The following is an 18,495-nucleotide window of genomic DNA, read 5'->3' as shown; positions in this document are numbered from 1 at the left end:
ATGTCTTCTTAATCCTAATTTCTAAATATATGATAAAAATGGCAATAGATGGTGTAGAAAACTTCTAGTCACGTAAGAACAATGCGAGTTGCATCAGGTTGTTCAACTATTACCACCTAGGCAGCTGTCTATTAAAACAACGCAGGACGAACGGAGGAAGCCTCAATAGACTTTATAGCTAATGTCGGTCTTTCCAGCGCATCACTGACAAAAGACAGGATTGTCAGTGCAATTTTACGAGATTCCGGTGTCACGCGCCTGGTGCCATTTGGGGTGGGCGCGTGTTGTTGGCAGAGGCCAGTACTTTGGAGCAAGTTGTGAACGACCTAGGTCGAGTGGACACATAATTATCGCAAGACATTGAATGGTGCCCATGAGGCATACTTAATATACTAAAGTTGTTTCCTTTTGTTGTACCAAAAACAACAGAAATCAGTAAGTGCTGTGCGTCCTGCTTTTGTTAGTTTATTGGTGTTATTCATGGCTATGAGGGTCGCGTGGTTAGATAGAACCAGGTACACAGCCATTACTTGTTATGAAGGTGCCTGGGGTTTTGCTCTTATATCTTGCTCCAGGAGTCCAAAAATGTCATGTAAGGCTGCCAAATAAGGGGGCAGTGGTGTTGCTGACGGGATCCCTTTAGTTGTGCTTTTGGCCCAGTCCACAAAATGTCTATCTAGAGCATGAGACACCTAGGAGCCATCTGGATGATGGAGATCACATGTGTGTGGATCTAACTCATGCCAGGCCATATTGTGCTGATTTTGAAATTTTGGTGTGCAAGGAAGGAATTTGGGAGTACCCATGTAGGATGATAATTTCTTGAAAAAAGTTTTTCCTTGCACTGAAATTGGCAGTGCCTATGATTCTAAGTCCTCTAGCTAAATTCTGAAATTTGGACATACAGTGTGCAACTGGGTAATGTTCTGCATGCTATGCCATGATGCATGATGATATTTAGGTGTGATGGTAGTAAAGCAGGACCATGGGCACATGATAACTTGATATCTCAGCTAATTGTCAAAAGATATTCTGCTTTGATCTGTCAAGGTGAGATGCAAAGTATGCTAGGAGAGCAGCACCTAGGAAATAAATATAGGGAATAAGTAGCAAAGAATGCTAGGAGAGTTTTTGCTTTGATGTTGTGGAGGGGTATAAAACATCTAGTATTAAATGTGTTTAGAACGTGATGCACAAGTATGAGTGCCACAAACTTGAAAACCGGCGGAAACGACATATCCGACATGGGTTGGATTGTACAATTATCTTCGTCAATTGCATGTAAAGATTCAGCAGCACCGATGCAACTACTGCTCTAAGGCTAATGTGCCAAGGATATTCATCGTGTATATTTCAAACTTGTGTACATGAAGTGATTTATCCGTGCCCGTACGGGCGCACACATGAGCAGGCGAAATGCTCCGGCATTTGCGAGCACGTGGGGCTTTCAGCAGCAATGTAAGATCCTTCTGACATCATCAAAAAGGACCACGATCTACGTGGAAGCCCCGGACGGGTCAAAATGCCCGGCCGATAAGATTTAGCCCCCCCCCCCCCCCCGATCAACAGCGTGGGTCCTCCGATAAAGTGGGAAAACACAAGGCCAATGGGGACAGTGCCTGAGCGATCGAGGGTGCCGCGACAGGTCAACAGAGAGGCTCTTGTCAACAGTGCAGGGTCTTGAGAGCAACGCGAGAAGGATCAAGACCAGCTTGGTGAGCCCCTAAACGATCGGGAGTGTCCAGTCAGGTTAAGACATAGTCATTGTCATAGTCATAGTCATAGTCATAGTCATAGTCACAGCCATTTATTGGAATTATCATGGCCATAGTCATAGTCATAGCCATTTATTGGAATCTTACCACTCGGTGGTTATTACGAATTCAGTCAATGCGCTTACAGGATGCTGTAAAGTGTCAGACAAAGTAGTATGCAATGGTTGCAATAGAAGTAAAATATAGGTGCTACTTTAAACGCTCCCTATGAATACGCATGCCACAACAAGACCGTCCCAAGTGCAGTGCAGCGACATCACACGTTGCTGTCCCCCGGCAGCCGGCTCCGCAGACCTGGCCTCACAGCATGGCACGGATCGATGCGCAAACTCTCGCTGAGTTCTTGTAAGTCGACTCCTTTGGAACCACAGAATCCCGGCCGCTGCCGGTACGGGTATCCCGCGATGATGCACGGATGCGAACAGACATGTCCATTATAGTTGGGGGGGGAGGGGGACACTAGCTGCGGTGCAGGGCTCTCTGCACCTGTGCAAGGTCGTGGTGGCGCACCGTCCCCTCCACCCTTGTGCAGCCAAGTGCTTGTAGAGCCGGCGAAATGTGTTCCGAGTGCCGCATCCCAGTCACACGTCTGGCCGCGAAGTTCCAGTGTCTTTTGGACACGTTGAAGCTGACACTAGTGGCTCCTCCGCAGACAGAAAGGCAGTGATAGATGTGTGGGAAAACTTCTGCCTGGACTAGAAGTTTGAGGAAGTCGGATGTAAATGATACCACAGGTCCTGTGGAGGGATGATATGATGGAGGTTCACCGACAGACCAACATGGGTGTACGCGAGTCCCACGTCAGATGCTGGCCGAAGAATACGCCCAATAGTTTTTACGGTTTTGTAACGATTAAATTGTGATGTATTTGTGTTACAAAACTGCATCCGTTCGTCCGGCTGTGGACCTCGTCGGAGCCTATGAGCTCATTCGGGGGCCCAAGGAGGTACATAGTCCGTGCGCTCCCCTCTGGATCCGCCACTGGCCCGAACAGCGTGACAGAGGGCCCCCAACAATAGCGTTGGGTCCTTCAAGCAAACTAAAAGTATCCAAGATAAATTGGAGCCACCTCCCCCCCCCCAAACGACCCAAACGCCCCACTAGCAGGTAACAAATGGTGCCCGATGATGGGCGTAGAGCCCCCCCCCCCCATTCAGACAGTAATACTAATAGCGTAGAGCGCTCCATTCAGATAGTAAATACTAAAGACCCGGAGTGGCGGGCCGGATGATCCAGTCTGCCGAGCAGATTATCCGATAGGGACCCCAATAAGAGCGCAAGGCAGGGCAAGTGTCGGCAGATTGGGAAGGGCCCTAGACCGCTGTAGACGGCCCATGAGCTTATCGCGAGTGTGTCAGTGGAAGAACGGAGACCGATGTGACGGGCCCGTAAGCAGCGGAGAGTAGCCCTGCGGGTCAACATATAGAGTTCCGGGCAATAGCGTAAAAGCTTTTCAGGCGAATAGGAAGAATCCTTGGAGAGCCCGACCGACAATAGTGCCCCAGCACGCTGGCGGATAGGGCTCAACAAAAGCGTAGGACACTCCCAGCAAATGCATAGATATCAATGACAACGTGGAAGGCTCCTTAGCCACCAGATCGCCCTTGCAAGTGGACGTGTAGGGCCCCGGGCAACAGCACAGGCCCCTAGACAGCTCAAAGGGCCCTAACATCTCTCCAATCACCACCCGCTCAATCAAGAAGAGTAATTTTCTTCTTCCACTTGTGAGCCCTTTGCTTCCGCTTGCAACATTTTTTGTGTCTGGAGGCCCAAAGACGTCAGTTTTGTTGCGCTTTGTGTTGGAGGCTGTGTTTGTTCGGCCGGCTGTGGGCGCCTCGGAGCCTTTTATGAAGCTCAAGGTGTGGGGCATATCCCCGTGCCCCCCCCCCCCCCCCCCCGGATCCGCCACTGCGTGAACATGGACATGCGAATTGATACGGCCTGTTGAGAGCCCTGCGTGCGAGAGCTCAGCGCATCTATGAAACATACCCGTTCTTCCATGCATCGCCACAAGTCTAGTGTTTAAATACGTAAACAATGGCTAGAGACGGCTGGTTCTCATCCAAGGTATACAGTGGCACCCCTGGACGCATGTATCTAAATATTGAAGTGTTTGTAGTTTTGCATTTATGCACACCTCCCTGACTGGACAATCTTCAGATGACACATATTTTGTCGATCGAACTGAAGTAACTGGTTAAAGTCTCAAATACGCGTTAGATATAATTGGATGAAAATTGTACGCTCTAATGAGCTGGAATAGACTGGAGGCTGATCTAATTATGTTCTCATATGATCATTCCATATTAAAGTTGAATACGGTCTAACAGTGCCGTAGTTATGCGACTTTTTACGAATGTATCAATCATGAATGTATCAAAAAACAACCCTCTCTCGTGGATTGGGTCTGAATGACGTCAGCTAAAAGGCGGAAAGGGGCCATATTGAGTTTATGTGTCGTGGATCGGCTTAGTCTGGATGTCGGGACTAAATGCATGAACAACTTTCATCGACATATTGATACAGGGGACCCTGGGGCGGGTGGCAGTCATCCGCAAACTTTAAAAACAGCCATACAAATACCCAAACTGTGCATAGTATTGAGCTGTCATTTGTGCGCTAGTGTTGAGGGCCAAGGAACATCGTATCACAATGAACGGATATCCCTATTGCGACATTTTCACGAACTCGCACCGTCGCCGTGGTAACCCTATGATAACGCCGAATTCCTAAACCGTTCGGTGTATCTTCCGTATCTATACAGTTAGCTTTTGCATCGTAGCTCGTTGCACAGAAACTGTTGGCGCCCCTGACTGTAGCGGGTACAATGTTGTTACTCAGTCCGTGCTGTGATGCATTTATACGTGACGTCGAGGGGAGCGGCAGATCCGCCACCGTTACGGGTGGTCCAGTCCGCAGCCGACCGTCCGGGTGGGCCGTCTGTGGGCACAAAAACTGTTCCAGACTGGTGCGGTCGCACAAAAACGCCGCAACAGGCCGTGGGTTCAAAACCGAAGCGTGGACCGTGCTCCTGTTGTCGCTTTGGTGACGCGTTTTGCCTGTCGCGTCCTGGGCCCGCCCTGCATAGGAACAGGAGTGAGTGGATGTATGCCGCGGACAGGCGTGTGGAAGCTTGTGAACGGTAGTGTGCGGACACTCCTGCGGACAGACGTATGTGGACGAAAGCCTGCGGGCGGTAGTATGTACTCGCCTGCGGGCAGGCTTGTGTGGAACGGAAGCCTGTGGACGGTAGTATGTACACGCCTGCGGGCGGGCGTATGTGGACGAAAGCCTGTGGGCGGTAGTATGTACTCGCCTGCGGGCAGGCTTGTGTGAACGGAAGCCTGCGGGCGGTAGTATGTACTTCGCCTGCGGGCAGGCTTGTGTGAACGGAAGCCTGTGGACGGTAGTTATGTACACCGCCTGCGGGCGGGCGTTATGTGGACGAAAGCCTGTGGGCGGTAGTATGTACTCGCCTGCGGGCAGGCTTGTGTGAACGGAAGCCTGCGGGCGGGTAGTATGTACTCGCCTGCGGGCAGGCTTGTGTGAACGGAAGCCTGCGGGCGGTAGTATGTACTCGCCTGCGGCAGGCTTGTGTGAACGGAAGCCTGTGGGCGGTAGTATGTACTCGCCTGCGGCAGGCTTGTGTGAACGGAAGCCTGCGGGCGGTAGTATGTACTCGCCTGCGGGCAGGCTTGTGTGAACGGAAGCCTGTGGACGGTAGTATGTACACGCCTGCGGGCGGGCGTATGTGGACGAAAGCCTGTGGGCGGTAGTATGTACTCGCCTGCGGGCAGGCTTGTGTGAACGGAAGCTGCGGGCGGTAGTATGTACTCGCCTGCGGGCAGGCTTGTGTGAACGGAAGCCTGTGGACGGTAGTATGTACACGCCTGCGGGCGGGCGTATGTGGACGAAAGCCTGTGGGCTGGTAGTATGTACTCGCCTGCGGGCAGGCTTGTGTGAACGGAAGCCTGCGGGCGGGTAGTATGTACTCGCCTGCGGGCAGGCTTGTGTGAACGGAAGCCTGTGGGGCGGTAGTATGTACTCGCCTGCGGGGCGGGCGTATGTGGACGAAAGCCTGTGGGCGGTAGTATGTACTCGCCTGCGGGCAGGCTTGTGTGAACAGAAGCCTGTGGACGGTAGTATGTACTCGCCTGCGGGCAGGCTTGTGTGAACGGAAGCCTGTGGACGGTAGTATGTACACGCCTGCGGGCGGGCGTGTGTGAACGGAAGCCTGTGGACGGTAGTATGTACTCGCCTGCGGGCAGGCTTGTGTGAATGGAAGCCTGTGGACGGTAGTATGTACTCGCCTGCGGGCAGGCTTGTATGGACGGAAGCCTGTGGACAGTAGTGTGTACTCGCCTGCGGGCAGGCTTGTGGTGACGGAAGCCTGTGGACGGTAGTATGTACATGCCTGCGGGCAGGCGTGGTGTGGACGAAAGCCTGTGGACAGTAGTGTGTGGACACTCCTGCGGGCAGACGTGTGTGGACATAAGCCTGTGAACGGTAGTGGGTGGACACTCCTGCATACAGGCTTGTGTGGATAGAAGCCTGTGGACGGTCGGCATGTAGACGCCTGCGGGTAGGCGTGTATGGATGGAGGCCTGTGGACGGTAGTATGTGGACACTGCTGCAGACAGGCTTGTGTGGGCAGAAGCGGGCAGACGTCGTGCCGTGCCTAGCCTAGCCGTTACCGGCGGCGGTCGGTGACGGCTCGGTCGGCGCCGCTCCCCTGGCGCGCGGCCACGGCGCCCGGTCAGCAGCGCCGCCGCCGCGCGCCGACGGTGGGCGCTACGAGGCATTGGCCGACGCCCGGCTGCTGCGTCAGGTGTGCGCCGCCGCGCAGAGGCGTGTCACCGGTGAGACGGGGCGCGCATGACTCCCGGTACTAGGCTGGAACGGATGGTACGGGCCGCGAGCAGGCCCGCCTGCCGGGGCGGCGGTGTGCTCGGGCGTTGTTCCGGGTGGCGTCCGGTGCAGCGCGAGCGTAGATAGGAAGCGTTTGTGATCTCGGGTTTTTGGATGTTTGCTTGCAGTATCGTTCCTTCCTAGTACGGCTTTCAAGCGCTTCTCGTTTGCCGTTCGAGTTTGGTAGGTAGCGACAGGGACTTGGTTTGGTGGTTAGTAGTACTGGCTAGCACTGAAAATATTGAAAGATACTGAAGCAAGTGTACGAGAAGAAACCACTGAAAATGAAACGCCACAATACACTGACATGAGTGACGTATGTACTCTGGGAGCGACATCTGCAGCTCAGCTGCGTATTTGGTGCTGGCAGGCAGGGGCCGTCGGGTGCACAGAGCACCGATGGCTTCGGGCGCTCCCATTGTCAGAATCAGGGTTGCGATAGGTCACAAGGTCGTACGCCGATCTGGCACGGTGGCGATCCCTGCAGCGCGCCCGGAAGCGGCTCCCGCCGACCGTGGAGGCCGTGACGTAATCAGCTGCAGTGACCACGCGGTCGAAGTGCCCGGCGACACCAGGGGCGAATCCATGGGCGGCTCCTCGCCGTCATCGGGCGCGTAGTCCCGACGTCGGCCTGTCCCCGCGGGCCAACCGGCCTGCATACGCCGGCCGTTCCCACCTCCGGGGAGTCCTGCGCGAGGCTCGGACCTGGCCGAGCCGCTGCCTTGTCATGTTCATGCGGTTGTGCATGGTGCAGGGGCGCTCCCTGTTATGTGTTTGCCGTGGGTCGCGGTCACTGGTGCGCATGTGTGTTGGTTTATGCGGGGGGGGGGGGGGTGCTATGGCCCTGTCTCTCCAGGCGGGGGTCGCTTAATGAATGCAGTACCGAAGACGCACCTTCATGCGCTCGTGGCGGCGCCTCCGCCCCGTTCAGAATCATCAGGGCTCACCGACCAGTGTCTCCGTCACCTGGCCGGGGACGTCCTCCCGCCCCCCCTCTACGCGTCCCTGGCGTCGCCCTTGTCCAGTTTGAAATTACCAGTGCCCGTCGCGTATGTCCCCGCCCCGCCCCGCCGAGGGCCCCCTCCACGCATCCCTGGCGGCGCCGCTGTGCGTGTCGAAGGTCACGGGGGCCCGCGCACAGCTCCTGATCGGTGGTGGTCCTGGCTCGGCGGCCTCGCAGATACGGAGCCGGCCGGCTTCTGGCGAGTGTGCGCGGACCTTACTCTGTGGTGAGACGGACCCGAGCTCCTTTCTCACGGCCCGCCCGCTCCTCTGGTAGGTGCCAGGACCAGCGCGACTTTCGGCGTTTGCTGGGCGTGCGTTGCCCTCCGATGCGCGTGATGGTTGCACATGCTGGCCAGGAGATCTTTCTGCGAGTTCGCTATGAACTCAGCATGAGATCCTCGTTCTTGAACCTGTCATGATGCGTGACTGTGTGACTGTCATGTTCATGAACCTGTCATGATGCGTGACTGTGTGACTGTCATGTTCATGAACCTGTCATGATGCTGATCACGCCGTGACAGTCCGTAGCGGAAGTCATTTCCAGTGATGTGGTGACAGGGTGATGGGCCTTGGCAGATGTAGGCTTGGAGAAGTTTTGTCCAGCTGCGGTTCGTTAGTCGTGGTCATCTTTCGACAGAGTGTGATGTTGAACTCGGGCTGTGCGCCGTGGTTGGTGTGCGGAAAATCGTGAAGTTCCGCTTGAGCACAGTCTTTGATTATATCATGGTCATATTGGCCCCCAAAATGGGCACAGAACACCGTTTCACGTCGTTTCAGTTTGTGCCCCGTGCATTTTCCGTCGAAGACCTCCCCCCCCCCCCTCGTTCGGATGCTGCGTTGTCGTACCGGACACTGGGTTTTAGCTACCACGAGACGGGTCGGCTATTGTTTTTGTTCTCTTCAACGAAGCGTCGTCCAGTGCTGTCGAGCTTACAGCCATGGTGATACGATCGCACAATTAAAAACCGGCGATGCACTGGCTCACACACGGGAAACAAACCGGCTATCCGCTATGCAGTGCAAGCGGACCAGAAACGAGGTGTCATCAATTGTGGTCAGAAAAGGACCAATCACTTGCGCGTCGAGCACCTATCGAGTGACTGTCGAGTGCGAATCGAGCTCTTGAATACTGTCGTCCTTGAATCCTTAGGAAGCTGCGATATGCCAAGTCACTATGGCTGTGTTGCAAAGGGGGAGTAAGGGGCGTTCTTGCAATCGGTGTGGGTCTTTGGATGATGTGCCAAGTCATGGTGACGTCACGCGATAAGAGTGCTCAAGTGATCTGTACGCGTCACGTCAGGTGACCGCCTGCTTTGCTTTTGCTTTTGCTTTTGCTTTTGCTTTTGTTTGTCACCTGCCTCGACCAGTGATATGGACGGGAGCTTTCAGTGGTTTAAATTCTTCACCATACAGCTAGCGTACAACTGCACGTTCTTAGTTTATGACTTACGTATTTGCGGTTTGATGAACGCGCTACGAGCGAAATTTGTCGGTATGTTACTACAAAGGGCTTCGAATCTCTTAATGCAGTGTAGCAGATATCCTCAGAAGTTTGTTGTGTGCCATTACATCCCAGATTGTGGTACCCAGTTCCTCAGAAGTTTTTTGTGCGCCATTGCATTCCAGATTGTGGTACCCAATTCCTCAGACGTTTTTTTTGTGCGCCATTGTATTCCGAATTGTGGTACCCAATCCACAGCTTCCTTGACCGAAGGCAGATCTTTTATCCTGTCTGATAGTATTCTGCCAGGCATCGCTTTGTTTATGGTAAGCAGCGTTACGAAAAAGCTGTTACGCTAGATGCTCTCCGAAAACAAGCAGTTGGGGGATGGAGAGGATGGAGGGGCGGTTACTGCTAGGACGCGCGTTTCCGCCCTCTGTCGACGTCATTAGCCAGTCAGCGACTGTCGAATCACTTCTCGGTGGATGGGGGCGTAGTGACAGAATGGTTAGAACGTCGGACCCTCCGGTTCCAACGCGGAGGGTCCGGGTTCGAATCCCGGTTGCGCCATGCCCTCTCAATGCTAATATGATTTTTGCAGTCACCACTCTCCACCGAAGGGTGGTGACGATGTGCGCCGCGTTCCATTTTTTTTAAACGAAAACTGAAGGGGCGCTGTGTGGTAAAGCACTAAGCTCACCAAGTGGTTGCCGCACAGGTGGCGGGCAGTGACAGCCTGCTGCCGATGATTTGTCGGGCGGTGATGAGCGGATTGAGGTAGCTGTTTCATAGACCGTAAGAGTGTCCCTGAATAAGAAGCAAGGAACTGCGCCTTATCTAATATGTCGCGGCCTTCAATCTACCCCCTCTGCGGGCGACGTCCCGTAAAACTACTGAACCGCGAACGAACGCCGAGCCCGTCCCGAAAACTTGGTGATACCTTCCAAAGGGATCGGGCTACTCGCTAGATATGGCCGCCGCCGCTAGCTGTCCCCGCCGCCGCTAGGTGTCACCACCGTCGTTCCGTCCTTTCACCGGTCGCCTCCGTGTGCCGCAGGCGCGATGTTGGTGCTGGTGCTGAAGGTGACCGCCGTGCTGGTGGCCGTGCGGCTGCTGGTCCGCTGGCTGCGCCGGCCGCGCTCCAACAACCCGTTCGCCAGCGACGCGCGCCAGTCCGTGCGCCCGCTCGTCACCGACCAGAAGGCACGCGATCGGGTCATCAAGCAGTGTGAGTGGCTGGGCTGGGCTGGCGACCGTGCCCCGGGCTCAGCCGTGGTTGACGGCAGATATTGCTGCTGCCCTGGGCTCGCCCGTTTGGATGCGTGTTGGCGTTGTGTAATTTTGATGTGGTATGTTGCTTCGATGTGGCCAGGTTGTGAAACGTCGGTGAGGGTAAGCTGTTTTGCGTGTTTTCAAGGTATCGCTCGTGCGAAGTTTTGCTATCCTTGGCGTCACTGAGAATCTCGAAATATGTTGTTTTTGGTCTCCCTTGATTTCCTTCAAGGTGTGTGTTTTACGTGGAAGCGTGCGCGTTCTAGCCTCAATTAGTGTTTCATTCATTTTCTTGTAAAAGCTTGGAGCCCTCGCTTGACAGCTTCCACATATCTCATTCACTTCCCAAATTCTTCAGGAAGCTCGGTGTGTCGTGTAGCCTAAATCATGGTCATCTGCACTAAGTTCACGATCATTCACGGCGTAGTGGGCACAGCCCGCTTGCCTGCGACAGCGGCGGTGCGCGCTTTCGCGAACTTTGTGTTATACCTGTGCTCACTAGATGTCGCTGCCGGCAGCGTTCTCGCCTGACCGCGTGCCGGCCGACCTGGACGCCATCGTGATCGGTAGCGGCATCGGCGGTCTCTCCGTGGCCGCCATCATGGCCAAGGCCGGCAAGAAGGTGCTGGTGCTGGAGCAGCACGATCAGGTACGGAGCTGGGCTTGCGAGCGGGTCGGCAGCCCGTGGTTGGTCTAAAACGGTGCGGCCGGGAGGGGGCCGGCAGCTATGTGGACTGAGGATGGTGGTGAGGTGGCGCGCGTACAGGTGTAGGACTGGTGCTGAAAGATCTCAGCGGTGCGCGGCTCGTGCTGAGGTCGTCGGGAGACGGTGCGGTGTCTGAGGGTGGTGGTGAGGCGGTGCGGACAGGTGTGGGACTGGTGCTGAAAGATCTCGGTGGCGCGCGACTCGTGCTGAGGTAATGGGGCGGTGCGGGTGTGTGAGGGTGGTGGTGAGGCGGTGTGGACAGGTGCGGGACTGGTGCTGAGAGATCTCAGCGGCGTGCGGCTCGTGCTGAGGTGGTGGGGAGGCGGTGCGGTGTCTGAGGGTGGTGGGGAGGCGGCGCGCGAACAGGTGCGGGACTGATGCCGAGAGATCTCATTGGCGCGCGGCTCGCGCTGAGATGGTGAGGGGGTGCGGCGTCTGGAGCTGACGCTGGTCCCCTTGGGGCCCGCGGCCGTGGAACCCATCTGACCGGGTGCAGGCCCGCTATTTGTGGCAAGAAGTGGCACCACGCTGGGTGTCTGTAGCGGCCGGGCTACATCGAGGGCTGGGGAAGCCGCAGCGTCCAAGTGCTTTGTCATGACTGGGTGGATTGAGTACATATAATAGCATTTCGGTGTCAAAGAGGGTAGGTTCCAGGTTGCCAAGACCACGCGTCGGCTGACTGTTTCGTAACGTGGGGCACGTGATATCCAACTGCGTTGCGTTCTCAGCCCGGGTGAGCTAAATGCCTCCCTCGTTTACTTTTTGATGCATTTTTGGGAAAGTTTGGTGGGACGCATCAGGCGTTTTCTCAGTTAGGCGACGGTCGCTTACAACTGCCATCGTCGCTGGAAGCGACTATCTTACGATCTAACCGATGCCGTTGGTCAACTGCACTCCACTGATGTAACGACCAACATGACGCCAAGCTCTCCGTCACCGCGTCACACTCTCAGCCGACCGCGCGCCCTCTGCGTGCGCGCCGTGGCGCGCCGGGCCGCCTGCGGGTGCCGATAGGTGGCGCCACTGTCGCGTCGGTGGCCGGACGCCCGTGGGCGCCGATAGATGGCACCGGCGTCGTGGTTGGCGGACGGCCTCCCGCTGGCGGTGATAGATGGCGCCGGTGTCGCGTCAGTTCTCTTCAGCTCCATACCACGCCGTAAAAAATTAGCGTCTTCAACGTCTACTGCATTGAGATCGTGGCAACGTGCTTTCGTTGGTGTATTGCGTACTCTTTGCAGCTAAGCGGAGAGAATCTCCTAAAGGTCACTTGGCACCTGAGACGTATGTTCTACCAATTCAAATGCAACAAACGTCGCTAACTATCACGAGTAACTATCACGCCATGAACATATAGCCCTCACTGAACAGTGGATAGTACCAGACCAGCAGGACGGTAATTGGATCCTGAAAAAAGAGGACGGTATAGAGAACAAGTGGGACGCATTCAAACGTTGGTGCCCCAACACGTTGTTGTGCTGTTAACATGTCGGCAATGTTATAATTCTTCTATCTTCTTGTAAATTGTGGCGTCACCCCTTCCACCCAAGTGAAAAGCAGTTTCACTTCGGTGGGCCACTGGGTGGCGGTACGGGCGGCGGGAGCTCGTTCGCGCTCCAGAACGAAGTTTGCCTGGCACCTCATGATTCAGCAGGTGCTGCAGCCTTGAGCACTGCTTTAATTTTTCAAGTGCAGCGTTGAAAAAGTCGCTAATTTGGTGCATACGTGTCCCGAGAGCTTGGGAGCTACGCGAATCTGTTAGCAAAATGTAGGGAGGCGGAGTGACTACGGAAACTGACGCGAAATACGTTACTGGTTACGGAAAGTGACGCGAAAATGCGTTAGGTTTCGGAAACTGACTTCAATGGTTATAACCTAACGTTAATGGTTAGGTTTCGTTATAACCTTCAATGGTTATAACCTAACAAACTTCAAACAGTCGCCGGCCGTAGCCTGTTATTAGCCAGCCTTAGCCTTAGCCTTAGTCGCATTTCGCCGGTAACCGAGCACGACTGGTCTTGCCGAAAATGTGACCACTTCTCAGATCCCACCTTAGTGAGTTGGGATAGGGAGTGCAACGGCCGAGTGGTTAGCGTGTCGGACTCCCATGTGGTGTCCCGGGTTCGAATCCCCGTTGCGCCATGGGCTCCGAGCGCTTGCATGACCAGTGCATTCGCTGGCTCTCCATAAAGGGGGCGTGACGCGTGCGCAGCGATCCATTTAGAGAATGATGTGATAGCCGCCTGTAGGAGGTGTGACTCGGTCACTGCGATTTGAGAGCCTGCGTGACCCCTCTAGCTTGTGGTTTCCTAGTGACCCCTGTAGGCTGCGGTTTCCTAGCAACCTTTCTAGGCTTTTAGGTAGTGACCCCTCTAGGTTGCGGTTTCCAAGTGACCCATCTAGGCTGCGATTTCCAAATGACCCTCTCTAGGTTGCGGTCTCCAGGTGACCCCTCTAGGTTGCGGTTTCCTAGTGACCCCCGTAGGTTGAGGTTTCCAAGTGACCCCTCTAGGTTGCGTTTTCCTAGTGACCCCTGTAGGCTGCGGTTTCCTAGTAACCCCTCTAGGCTTCTAGGTAGTGATCCCTCTAGGCTGTGGTTTCCAAGAAGCCTTTCAAGGTTGCGTTTTCCTAGTGACCACCCTAGGCTGCGGTTTACTAGTAACCCCTCTAGGCTTCTAGGTAGTGACCCCTCTAGGCTGTGGTTTCCAAGTAACCCCTCTAGTTTGCGGTTTTCTTGTGACCCCTTTAGGCTGCGATTTCCTGGTGACCCCTTTAGGCTGCGGTTTCTTAGTGACCTCTCTAGGCTGCGGTTTCCTAGTGAACTTTCTAGATTGCGGTTTCCTGGTGACCCCTTTAGGTTTTGGTTTCCCAGTGACCCCATTAGGTTGCGGTTTCCTAATGACCCCTTTAGGCTGCGGTTTCTTAGTGACCTCTCTAGGCTGCGGTTTCTTAGTGACCTTTCTAGATTGCGGATTCCTGGTGACCCCTTTAGGCTGCGGTTTCTTAGTGACCTCTCTTGGCTGCGGTTCCTAGTGACCTTTCTAGATTGCGGTTTCCTGGTGACCCCTTTAGGTTGCGTTTTTCAAGTGACCCCTCTAGGTTGCGGTTTCCTAGTGACCCCTGTAGGTTGAGGTTTCCTGATGACCCCTTAAGTCTGCGGTTTCCTAATGACCCCTTCAGGCTGCGGCTTCCTAGTGACCCCTCTAGACTGCGGTTTCCTGGTAACCCCTTCACGCTGAGGTTTCTTAGTGACCCCTTCGGGCTGAGGTTTCTTAGTGACCTCTTTAGGCCGCGGTTTCCTAGTGACCCCTTCAGGCTGAGCTTTCGTAGTGACCCCCTCAGGCTGCGGTTTGCTAGTGACCCCTCTAGGCTGCGGTTTGCTAGTGACGGGTCAGTATCGTCACGGTAGGCTAAGAACTAAGACGAACCTGGCGATCTGGGGCAGAACATAAAGCCTTGCGCCCTTGGCATGCTTTCACATTTTCGTGCTCGCACGGAACAAGAACGAGTGGCATTGGCTTGACTACTCTGAACGATGATAGCGCTCACTGAACTGAACGAAGTGCACGCGAAAGCTCATGATTTTAACTTATGTATTTCATTTGCACAAATGCAGTCCGCACAACAATTTGTCGCCGAACGTTTGCCTCGAAGCAATATCGGCTTCTACATGGCGTGCAATATCACTTGCCCGTAACGCACGTGTTTTCCTTTTCGAATTTACGACGAACCTGTTTATTGCATTTGCGTCTGAGATCAGAACTTGCGCTAAACAACGTGGATTGCGCGAGGCCGACTACAGCAGCGGCCGTGAAATCCCGGGCTGACGTTTCAATTTCATGGCGAAAGCCTGGTCTGCCGCAGTGCTTCTCACGATCCTTCCCACCCTCTGACTTGACCTGACATTTACGCTTAGACCTCGGACCATTTCAGTCAGGGCGAACAGCGGGCGCATGAAACAGCTCGAACCCACCCCGCCACTGGTGGGTGAGTCGGAAGGCAGGCGCTCTAACCAGCTGAACTATCGGGACAGACACGTATGACACGTGCGGCTCTTGCTCCCTGTCCAGAGACCAAATAGTGGCACACTTCGCCAGCGCCCGCCCTCCGCCACTCCGGCAGCGCGGCGTCCGCCCTCCGCCACTCAGGCAGCACGGCGCATGGCCCAGCCGTTCGGAACCTGGTCTCGCGCCTCGCCGGCGTCATTATCGTTGGTGCTTTACGATGCACTCAGCTGCTGAAGCTAACTGACGCCACCTGCCTCCACTCTGGGAGGAAGGGCATCTGGCACCGGGAATCGAACTCCGTACCACTGGTCTCCCAGACGTGCAGTTGTTAACGTAGATGCGTTAACCACTTCACTATCGGCACCCTTCGTGCATCGTCGGATCAAGAGCGTCGCGGACGAACATGCCGGCCATCGCGGCGCGGTGTGTCGTATTATCGACACGGTGTCGTAGTACAATACGACATGGCGTCGTAGCGCGTCCCTTTGTCGGTCTGACCATCGCCTGGCGCCGAGGAGACACTGAACCGACCGCCGCGTGGTGAATAGCATACGTCGTGTCAGCCGATAATGACCACGTGCGGACATCCGCTTTGTTTCGTCTCTGAAGCGTTCATCAGCCCGCGGACCGTCCTTGTGAACGACGGTCCTCACACCTCCGGCAACGCCTCGCACATTGGGACCGCAGAGTGAGCCGGCTGTGTAACAGGAAGTACGCCGCTCATTCGTGCTGGCCTATGTGACGGGAACGCGGACCTGTGGCTGGCTGGCGTTGTTGCGTTGTGGCTGGCTGGCTGGCGTGGCTGGCGGACGGTGAAGGCGGGATGGCCGCGGCCTGACGCGACGTAGGTCCAGAGCATGGGCTTGGAGGCTGGATGCTGCCTCCGACGTAACGGGCTCAGGCTATGTGGTCAGTGCCGCCGCACGAGCGTGTTCAGCTGTGGCCGCGGGCGCGATTCGTGACGTCATGACGTCCGGGCGCCGGTCGGTCGTGCGTCCCACATCTCGTGGTGACGCCGACGGGACGATGACGACCGGCGATGACATCAGTCGGCGCTGCGGCCTGGGCGTGCGTGACGTCTGTGACGGCCTCTGATGACGTCTCTGACGGCCTCTGATGGTGTCTGTGACAGCCTCTGATCACGTCTGTGACGGCCCCTGATGGTGTCTGAGACGGCCCCTGATGGCGTCTGAGACGGCCTCTGATGGTGTCTGAGACGGCCTCTGATGGCGTCTGTGACGGCCTCTGATCATGTCTGTGACGGCCTCATTAGTCGGGTCTGCAATCCTTGGGCCTGCATTCCTCGGGTCCGGAATCCTCGGGTCTGGAATCCTCGTGTCTAGAATCCTCTGGTCTAAAGTGGAGTCTGAAGTCCTCGTGAAAAATCCTGATGACGTCAAACATCGCTCTCCGTCGGCGGTGCGGTCGCTGCGCTGGTGACGCAGAGGTACCGGCAGGAGTTAGCACCATCAAACCTGGCGCCGACTGTCCACCGATCACGGCCTCCTGCGATGGCGCGGTGCTCGTGCTGGCGGCCGGACGGAGGTCCGTTCCGCCACGGGGCCGCTCCGTTGACAAACTGTCCTCTGCTGACGGCGTCTGGATGACGACCTCGGCCATGCTCGTTGGCGCCCCCTCCCCCTCCCCCCTGGTGACGCCAGGCTGTCGGCCTGGGTCGCCCCGCAGCCCTGCGCTGATGACGTCCGGCGGCCGTCCCAGCGGTCGGGACGGGCGCCGTGTGCCGGTCGGTGGCGGCCCCAGCCTCCCCCTCCCCTTCTGCAACACTCTGCTGGGCTGACGAGCGGATCGCCTGTCCCGCCGCAGGTGATCCTGCCCCGCCGCTGGGCCGTCCCGGCCGCGGCCATGCACAAGGCCGGCGGCGACCCGGCGTGACCCCCCCCCCCCCGTTCCGGCGTGACCCCCCTCCCGCTGGCGCCGTCGCGGTCGTCACCGCAGACGGCGCATCGGCGCCGCCGTCGCCCCGTGACGCCCGGTGAGGGGGCGCGCGCGCGGCAGGTGGCGGCGCCGACGGGTGATTCTGCACGCGCGGACGCGCCCGCCCGTGATCCGTTCCGTGATGGCGGGCGCGTTGAAAACCGGCGAGGAGGACGGGGCCGCTTCGGTGAGCGGCGCTCCTCCGCTGGCTGCGAGACAAAGCCGCGGCGTCGGGGCGGGATGAACGATGGTTCTGGCGTGTGTCGGCGAGTTCGTCGGTGGTGGCGAGGGAAGGTCACGAACCATTTTTGTCGCGTGAGGTGTCTCAGACTCTGTGACAGCTACCTTTGTGTCCGTGACTGGCACATTTCGGTGGCCGCGCAAACTCGTGCCCTGTCCTTGAAGTCGACCCCTTCAGGGCAAGTGTGGAGGAGGAATCTAGTCGACTCTGACACAAACCAGTGGTGTGTCAGTTGGATTAACTGGCTTTCCAGATACACGCATAATTTGGTCCTAGTAGAAGGTAAATTATGATGGAAACAATTGAAAACATGAAGTGGGCCGCTATGTTGAAACGCATGCCTGTCAATAAAACTATGCTTATGGGTAAAGCGAGTGTACCAAGCGTCCCTTTCCCACAAAGGAGAGCTTAAGTGTTATTAGCATGCGCTATTCTCCGCGTTTGTTTTCTGTGAGTGTCTGTGGCGAAAAAAGTGGAAGAAATGGACCTTACTTTACATATTTTGAACGGTTCTGTTGACAATAGCAGACCTTCAGGAAGCCAGGGTGTACTTGTGAAAAGACGATGTCATGAAATCATTGAAATGGGATGTGGAAACAGTCAGCAGTTTTGGCAATGCTCACGGTCACGAGTTGAATTTACGAGTTGGGTTCACGAGTTGTGATTTACGCTTCCTCGTGGCGGTTTATGGATGGAGTCGGTTGCCTTGATGACTTCCACTGGCATTGTTTTCATGGCAATAGGCTCATACCCATTCGTCACACCCCGTCGTCCCGGGAAGGAGCCATTTGTTCACGCCGGTTGCCTTGCTTTCAATTTGTTAGATTACCACTAGGGCCCTTTTGTGTTATGTTTAACTAGTACCAATTCTGGCTAATGAGCGGAGTGATCGCCGCGTTGCACGATGCCCGCCGCGGCAGTCAGCGGCTTCACAGACGTGTCCCGCCTGGAGAGAGACCCCTCTGTCGGGTGCCCCGCCTCGACAGGTCAGACTGGCTCTGGCCCGCCTCGACAGGTCAGACTGGCTCTGGGCCGCCTCGACAGGTCAGACTGGCTCTGGGCCGCCTCGACAGGTCAGACTGGCTCTGGCCCGCCTCGACAGGGTCGTACTGGCTCTGGCCCGCCTCGACAGGTCAGACTGGCTCTGGCCCTCCTCGACAGGTCAGACTGGCTCTGGCCTGCCTCGACAGGTCAGACTGGCTCTGGCC

The 18,495-nt window shown here is 56.0% G+C and overlaps 1 protein-coding gene across 1 annotated transcript in view; it reads left to right on the top strand.

Annotated features, from left to right (window-relative positions):
• Nucleotides 1–282: 282 nt before the first annotated feature.
• The window catches only part of LOC119113410 (all-trans-retinol 13,14-reductase-like), a 34,564-nt gene continuing 16,351 nt past the window's right edge, over nt 283–18,495 (top strand). The window contains exons 1-3 of the mRNA XM_037237730.1: nt 283–435; nt 10,187–10,357; nt 10,920–11,050. Coding sequence (XP_037093625.1) covers nt 10,192–10,357; nt 10,920–11,050 — 297 coding nt within the window. The 5' untranslated portion in view covers nt 283–435; nt 10,187–10,191. The remainder of the gene's footprint in view (nt 436–10,186; nt 10,358–10,919; nt 11,051–18,495) is intronic.

This window comes from Pollicipes pollicipes, unplaced genomic scaffold, assembly GCF_011947565.3.
Source record: "Pollicipes pollicipes isolate AB1234 unplaced genomic scaffold, Ppol_2.1 Scaffold_7262;HRSCAF=8765_pilon_pilon_pilon, whole genome shotgun sequence".
In the NCBI taxonomy this organism is placed as follows: domain Eukaryota; kingdom Metazoa; phylum Arthropoda; class Thecostraca; order Pollicipedomorpha; family Pollicipedidae; genus Pollicipes; species Pollicipes pollicipes.
The sequence above is the reverse complement of the archived record's forward strand: the minus strand, read 5'-3'. Positions and strand labels throughout refer to the sequence as shown.